The 7106-nt window shown below is 52.7% G+C and overlaps 1 protein-coding gene across 1 annotated transcript in view; it reads right to left on the bottom strand.

Annotated features, from left to right (window-relative positions):
- The window catches only part of CNKSR1 (connector enhancer of kinase suppressor of Ras 1), a 10468-nt gene extending 4733 nt beyond the window's left edge, over positions 1 to 5735 (bottom strand). Inside the window, exons 1-11 of the mRNA XM_011358042.1 lie at positions 5684 to 5735; positions 3358 to 3515; positions 3076 to 3257; positions 2384 to 2468; positions 1965 to 2006; positions 1778 to 1882; positions 1123 to 1182; positions 941 to 1009; positions 529 to 630; positions 374 to 444; positions 226 to 299 (exon numbers count right to left, since the gene is read on the bottom strand). Coding sequence (XP_011356344.1) covers positions 226 to 299; positions 374 to 444; positions 529 to 630; positions 941 to 1009; positions 1123 to 1182; positions 1778 to 1882; positions 1965 to 2006; positions 2384 to 2468; positions 3076 to 3257; positions 3358 to 3515; positions 5684 to 5735 — 1000 coding nt within the window. The remainder of the gene's footprint in view (positions 1 to 225; positions 300 to 373; positions 445 to 528; positions 631 to 940; positions 1010 to 1122; positions 1183 to 1777; positions 1883 to 1964; positions 2007 to 2383; positions 2469 to 3075; positions 3258 to 3357; positions 3516 to 5683) is intronic.
- Between the last annotated feature and the right edge of the window lie 1371 nt (positions 5736 to 7106).

Here is a 7106-nt window from a genome sequence, read left to right as displayed (position 1 = left end):
GGTCTCTGAGTCTCTGCTACCTCTGCTGGGAGTGTGGCTGGGAGTATAGGCGTGATGGACATGGGCTTGGGGTCAAGGGAGGCAGAATCTGTCAGGGAGCCGGTGGTCCATGAGGCTAGCCCCAGGCCCAGTAATAGGATGGGGTACCAGAGTTCAGGGGTCAGAGCCAGGTACCCCACATACCTTGCCCAGAGCATCCACCACCTGGTGGGGCTTTGAAACTACCTGTTGAGGAAGGGCTGGGCCCAGGACTCGGGTTTGAAGTCAGGCCAAAGGCAAAGACATCTTTGGATGGGGCCCTGGGGAGAACAAAGGGAGATGAGATGAGCCCACAGCTCCCCCACCAAGATGCAAACAGAGCAGAACCTGTTACCTGGGAGATGGTGAGGCCAGAGCTGGCGATGGGATCTTTAGCTGTGGGGAGTCCAGGGCCTGAGGAGGAGTCTGGGGAACAAACAGAAACAGGGTGATGGAGCTGGCAACAGGAGTCTGAAAGCAGGCTGGGGGGCAGGGTTGGACGGCCAGTACCTGTGGCAGGGACTCTGGCACCGGGACCTTCTTCAGCACTAAGCTGACCCCAGTTGGCTCCCGCAGCAGCTCCCTCACCACATTCTTATGGGCCCAGCCCACCTGAGGGACAGGGCAGGGCAGGGACACTGGATCAAGCTGGGCAGGAGGCTTCGAAGCAACCCCAAAGCCCTCTCCCTCAGAGCACTCTCTCAGCCTCCTGCTCTGCCTCATGTCTTTTGCTTCCAAGAAACCCCCACGAGCTCCTTCACCAAGGCTCTGCCAAAGCGGCTCTGACCTGTGTGAGCGGGCTCACTTCACCTAAAGCAGCTCCCACTACTCCGGTCTCCCCAAGGGTCCCTTCCACCCAACAGCCCTGGGTTCTACTTAATAACCTCTTCACTCCCACCATGTCCCTCTCCTCCTCACTCACCACCACCTGCTCGTTGACCTGGACAATCTCATCTCCAGGCAAGATCTGCAGCGGGAAGTCAGAAGGAACCTGGTGTAGGGAGTGGGGCTCAGAGGGTGTGCCCTCCTGGGCCTGAAGCTGGCTTGGCTGGCAGGTAAGAGGGTCTTGGGGGTGGGCAGCTGAGAAGGGTGTGGGGCTCTCACCTGGGCGCCCACTCGGGACACGAAGTGCAGGCAGTTGTTTGTGGTGTGGATCTCCAGGCTCTGCAGAGGTAGAGGCTGCAGTCATCGAAGGTGTGGGGGTAGCAGGGCCAGTGGGCAGGGCTCCCACTGTGCACCCAGATTCTTGGGTGGGCAGAACTAGGGAAAGAGCTGGTCCCGAGCTGGCACTGCCCAATTTGCTGTGTGACTTTGGGCTTGCCATTCCTCCAGGCCTCTGCCTCCTCCTCCAATAAGGATCAGAGGGAAGCTGGGGTTGCTGACTTCTGAGGTGTGAGATTCTCAGCAACTCTTCTGAAGGGATAAGGAGGGACAGGGGCAAGGCTAGGGGCTCTGGTTTCCCCAACCAGTCAGAGATTAAAGCAGAAAAGTTCATGTCCTCTCTCCTAACCTGCCAGGTCTATATCTCAGGACTAGAATGTATCACCTGAGACTAAACCAGCTGCAGCCCCTCAGGATTGGGGAAGGTGCTGGATGACGGTGAGACCCCCAGGAAGGTCTTTTGGGTCTTTAACATCTGTACAAAAAAGGCCTTCTAGCTGTAACAGTACAGGACTCTATGTGATCCCAGAACCACATTTCAGGGCTCAGGCCAGGTGGCTGAGAGGTCAGAGGTCAGAGGTCAAAGGTCAGGGCTTACCAAAGGATCGTCCAACTGCACTCGCTCTAGCACAGCCTTCTGCTCCAGCAGCTCCCGGGGGCTGCAGTTCAGGATGTTGTGGCAGATCCCAGCCACGTGGCTGCACTGGGGGAAGAGGAGCAGGCTGTCCAGCCTGAGCCAGATCCCTCCCGCCTCATCCCCACTCCCCCGAACACCCCACACTTACAATCCTGAGGACTTGGCTCTCCTTCTCAGCTGCCGGCGAGTCCTGGAAGCAGTGAGAGAACAGGGACCTTCCCTGAGTAGGGGCACTGCCTTCACTGGAGGGCAGGGTGGGTTCCCTGGAGTACCTCCCTGCCTCCCTCATCGGGCCCCTAAAGTCTGCCCCCTGACACCAGGCTCCCAGAAGTCACCATACTTGCCCTCCTTCTCCCCCTTTTAAGAATCAAACTTCCTGAGTTGCCCCTGCCAGGTAGGATACCTGGTGCCCCCATTGCCCCCTACCCAGTGGCTGGACGCCTCTCTTCCTGCCCTTGCCTTTTCCTGCACTCACACCCAATCCTGTGCTGATTCACAGGTTATAAAAAGCTCTTGCCTGATTTGGTCTCTACAGCCTGGGCCAAGCCTGGCTCCTGGTTCTCCTACCTCCTGCAAGACCTGGCCCAGCTTCCCGCACAACTCCCCAATCTCCTGGCAGGCCGAGAAGTCATTTAAGTGGGAGAAGAGGTACCTGGCAGGGAGAAGGATGGAACAGTGGTTAGGGGACTGTACTTAACAGTCAAGTCATAGAACCACTTGGAGCCGACTACTGATCTGAAATGTGGGGTAATACCTGCTCTGATGGGTTTTGGTTTGGGGTAAAGGAGATGATTGACACTATAAAGAGCTTAACTAACACAGGACTCATTTGTCAAGCACCTAATACGTACCAGACCCTGTTCTACATAGATATTAAACATATAATTTCGTCAGTAATGATTTAACTTCAACTGCTGTGAAATGTGGAGAGCTCTAAGAATATATAACAGGGAAGGCTTCCCTGAGGAAGTGACATTTGTGCTAGGATCTGTGGGACAAGCGGCAACCAGTAAAGGGGATGGAGAAGCTCTCTATGCAATGTTATCGATATGACTGCTATGATTACAACCTGGGGGGTGGAGTGGGAACCCAGGCATCTCAGTGCCCTGTGCAGACCAACTAACCTCTTTGCCCTGCTCCACCATATCTGAACAAGAGCCAAGCTCTGTTTTTCTCTTTCAAGCCCTGAGGAGGCCAAGGATGAAAGAGGTCCCCTCACCAGTCACCCCAACCCAAGCCCTGGGAGGAACCTAAGGTACCTGTTGAGCCAGAAGAGGAGGGTACGAGCCTCATGCACCACATCCACAGCAGCGCCGAGGACATCGGCAGGGGGCTCAGCACAGCCCCCCAGGCGGCCTTGGACTAAGCTCCTGAAGGCATGGGTCCCCTCTAGCAGCCCCTCTGTCAGGCTCTGCAGGTTCTCTGTCTGTAGCCCAGAGCTCTATGCCAGAGAGGGGCAGTCACTTCATTGGCAGTGGATAGTCCATCAGCAACAGCCAGGTGGGTGGAAGCTACAGCCAGTGTGGTCACCATTTACTTACCAGGGCCCGGAGCTGTTCCACCCCTTCCAGAATGAGCTCCTGGTGTCCCAGAGGCCACATGGTCAGAGCCTCGAGGCTGTGGGGGCAGAGCTGGAGTAGGTACTTGCCAGGTAGCTCCCAGTCCTCAAAGCAGTAGTCCTGCAGGGAATCATCGAGGCCTAGAGGGCCAGCAAAGGTCAGCATGGAGGGAGCCAGGGAGTGTCATGGTCTTTCTGGCCACCACCTCACTCCTGCAAAGCCTTTTCCCTCCCATCTGTTTCTAATGACAACCCTGAAACTTAAACTGTGTTCTGCCCATTTAACAGATGAGCTAATGATGTTGAGAAGTAAGATAGTTTAGGGCAGTGGCTCTCAAAGGGCGGTCCCCAGACTAGCAGCAGCAGCTTCACTGGAGAGCTAGTTAGAAATATGAATTCTCGGCCCCACCACATAGCTCGGGTGAGGGAGCGAGTGTTAGGGCTCAGCAGGTGTTCTGATGCTTGCTTGTCTGAGGACTACTGAATAGGAAGAGCATGGGGCTTTGAAGTCAGGGAGACCTGAATGCCAGCATTTAAGCAAGTAACTTTGTGCCTCAGTTTCCTCATCTATAAAATGGGAATAATAAAAGCACCTACTTTCTAATCGTGTGAGTATAAATGACATGATACATGTCAAACACTTGGCCGGTTTCCTGGTTCATGGTAGACAGTCAATGACAGCCACCGTATTATTATCACCAGACTTTTACATGATCTGCAAGGCTGGGTATAATCAGGCTGCCGCCTGCCTCCGCAGTCTCATCTCTTCGCACAGTCCCTCAAACTCAACACTGCAGATCCAGAGCACAAACTTCCTGTAGTTCCTAGAATGCTCCTTTTCTTCATCTAACTCTCTCTAGGAAACGTTCCACAACACCCCAGCCTGGGTATGGGGCCTCTCCTGCTCTCACTGCCCCCTGAGCCTCCACAAATCCCTGCACTTGAGCATTGACCTATCCCACTTTAACAAGAGCTCTTCAAGGACCAGGCCTTAAATAACGGCTCATCTCTGATTCCAGCCTATGCCTGACACAAGGTACACCCTCAAAAATAAGAAAAATATCTACCGAATGCTTACTATGAGCTGGGCAAAAATGTAAGGGCTTTAAACATATTCATACATTTGATCCTCACTGAATCTAGAAGGTAGAGACTATTTCATCCCCATTTTACAGATGAGAAAACTGGTACGAATAGAGGTTAACGGCTTGCTCACTCTTTGAAGAATTCCTCCCATTCCAAGCTAGTTTCCTTCATTGGAATCCTGTGTGTGATCAACAGCTCTCCCTCATTCCCTGTGTGACATTAAGAGCATGGGACAGGAGTTCATGAACCTGTTATTCCATGGCTACAGGCCCTCGAGCAACTCTTTTACCATGTACAGTGAATGTGCTGGGCTGCCTTTCTCCCAATAGATACTGACATTGAGCTATACATCCTAGGCACTTGTCATGATTATCTCATTTTGTCCACTTCATGACACCAGAGTTGCAATTCTTTTTATGGGCAGGGAAACTGAGACCTATGGTCACAGAGCTGGTGAATGGAGGGGCTGGGCCTGGAACCCAGTCTGGAAGTCTGAATCCAGCCTTGAATTCCTGCTTTTGTGCGAGCTGGTCACCCTGAGCCTGCTCCCAGTGTACTCACGCTGCCCCTCCACTCCATCACCCCCTCCAAAAGGATGCCCTGACTCACCTCCACCCTCCCACCTGCACATCAGAGGTCTTCACTTCCCTGAGTCTCTCCGCAGTCTGGACCCTTTCCTGCCCATCTGGACTGGGGGGCATCTCCCCAAAGGCCCCTGGGGAGGCTGTATCAATCCCTTTAGTCTGGCTGGGCTTCTGCTTCACACACTAGGAACCTCAGAGTGGGGAGAAGGGAAATAGGGCCAGCCCTATTCCAAAGCCTGAGCAAATAACTTCCTGGCTCAATGCGTCAGTTTCCGCTTCTGAAAAATGGGTTTAATAACAGCCCTCTACGCCCTGGGGCGGAGGGAAGACTAAGGAGATAAAGTGGGTGTGGGCCGCGCTGGGGACACCTCCTCTCCTTTTATTACACCCACCGCCTCCCCATTGCCACTCTTGGCTTCCTCTTGGGATGCTAGGGCGATGTGAGACCCCTTCTCGGTCCTCTAGCCTTTTGGGGTCATCTCGTCTATCCTTTTGTCTAGCACAGTACCAGATACATGGCAGACGCTTATAAATATTTGTTGACAGACTAATCTACTGACAGCCTCAGCAGGTCCTTTTTCCTTTACTTCTCTCGGTCCCAGTGACCCTCAAGCCCTACTCTGCTCCGGCCCCACCCACCTCTCAGCCAGGCTGCCACCTTCCCGGGGGTCCAGGTCTCTACTGGTTCCATGGCCGAGTCCGCCCGCTGGGATCGTCGCCCGCTGCGTCCCGCCGGCGCAGGAATTTCCGCTCCCAGAGCCCAGGGCTGGGGAGGGGCTGGGCTGGGCCCTGGGCGGAGCCACCAGCATACCTGGGCACACGTGGCTGGCCAGGTGAGGCGCTGCGACAGCTATTGGACCGCCGCCTGTCTGCCTCCTGCCCCGCCCTTCAGGCATCCGCGGGACAGCTGGGAGGATTGACCTGGGGGCGGTGCCCCTGGTATGTGACCCACGTGACCTCAGAGCCTGCCTGGAATCCGGCCCCAACCTGGCTTCAAATCACAGAACGAGACCTTGACCTTCCGGCTCCTCAAAAGGGGCAGAAATGTGAGCGGTGAGCGCAACAGCTGAGCACAGAGGTTAGGAAGCCAGTCCCTGGGAGCGAATGCCCAGCTCTGCAGCTTGCTAGCTGTGGAACCAGAGTCTAACCTACGCACCATGCATCAGTTTCCCTGTCTGTAAAATGGGCTGCAGTGCAGAATACCGAAGTTAATAGCTCCAAAACCTTTAGAACAGAGGTTTTTAGCCCCTCTTTTTTTTGTACCATGGATCCTTTGGCAATCTCATGAAATTTTGAGACCCTTTCTCAGAATAATGCTTTTAAAAGCTTAAAACAAAATGCCGGAGATTACATGGAGGTCAATTAATAAAAAAAAAAAGTTAAAAACACGAAATTATAGTAATATGTTTTTATTAGCTTTAAATAAGAAAACTGGTAGGTTAAAGTTTTTTTCCTTTTCTAACAACATCGGTGTGTTGTCCCTCTGCTTGAATAAGAACATTAAACTAATGAGTGGTCTTTGACTCACCTCCTCGAAGGTACTGACCAGCAAACAACTAAAGATAGAGAATGCAGGAGAGTAATGGAGAAGCCTGGGTTACTGGTGTGAGAACAGGCAGAGTCCCTATTTGGTCACTGACCATTTACTGGACACAGAGGTGCCCAATAAATGGCACCTGTGGTGCAGGAGCGTCTAAAACAGAATGTGATTTAATGGCGGGATAATAACTCACAATTTTGAAATAGTATAAGCATAAATAATATTTTGAGATACTTGCAATAACTGTAATTCAATATAAAAATATCTGCGATTTCTGTTGGGGACAAAGCCACAGATACTACAATCCATGTGGAAAAAAAGCAAATTTTGGTTAGAGGTTAGTGAAAATATATATTTTTTCCCATCCAAGTTTATGAGCTCCCTGAATTCTGGATTCAGGTTAGAAGCCTTCTCCTTAGACTAACGTCTGAAACATACTGTTTGCAGTTACCAGCATCAGAAGCAGCAGCAGCCCACCCCAGCCCAGGGTACTTCCAGGATTTTGGAATCAGAATCAATTCC

The sequence above is a fragment of the Pteropus vampyrus genome, unplaced genomic scaffold (genome assembly GCF_000151845.1).
Source record: "Pteropus vampyrus isolate Shadow unplaced genomic scaffold, Pvam_2.0 Scaffold36, whole genome shotgun sequence".
In the NCBI taxonomy this organism is placed as follows: Eukaryota; Metazoa; Chordata; class Mammalia; order Chiroptera; family Pteropodidae; genus Pteropus; species Pteropus vampyrus.
Note: the sequence above shows the minus strand (reverse complement) of the source record. Positions and strands in the feature narration are given on the sequence as shown.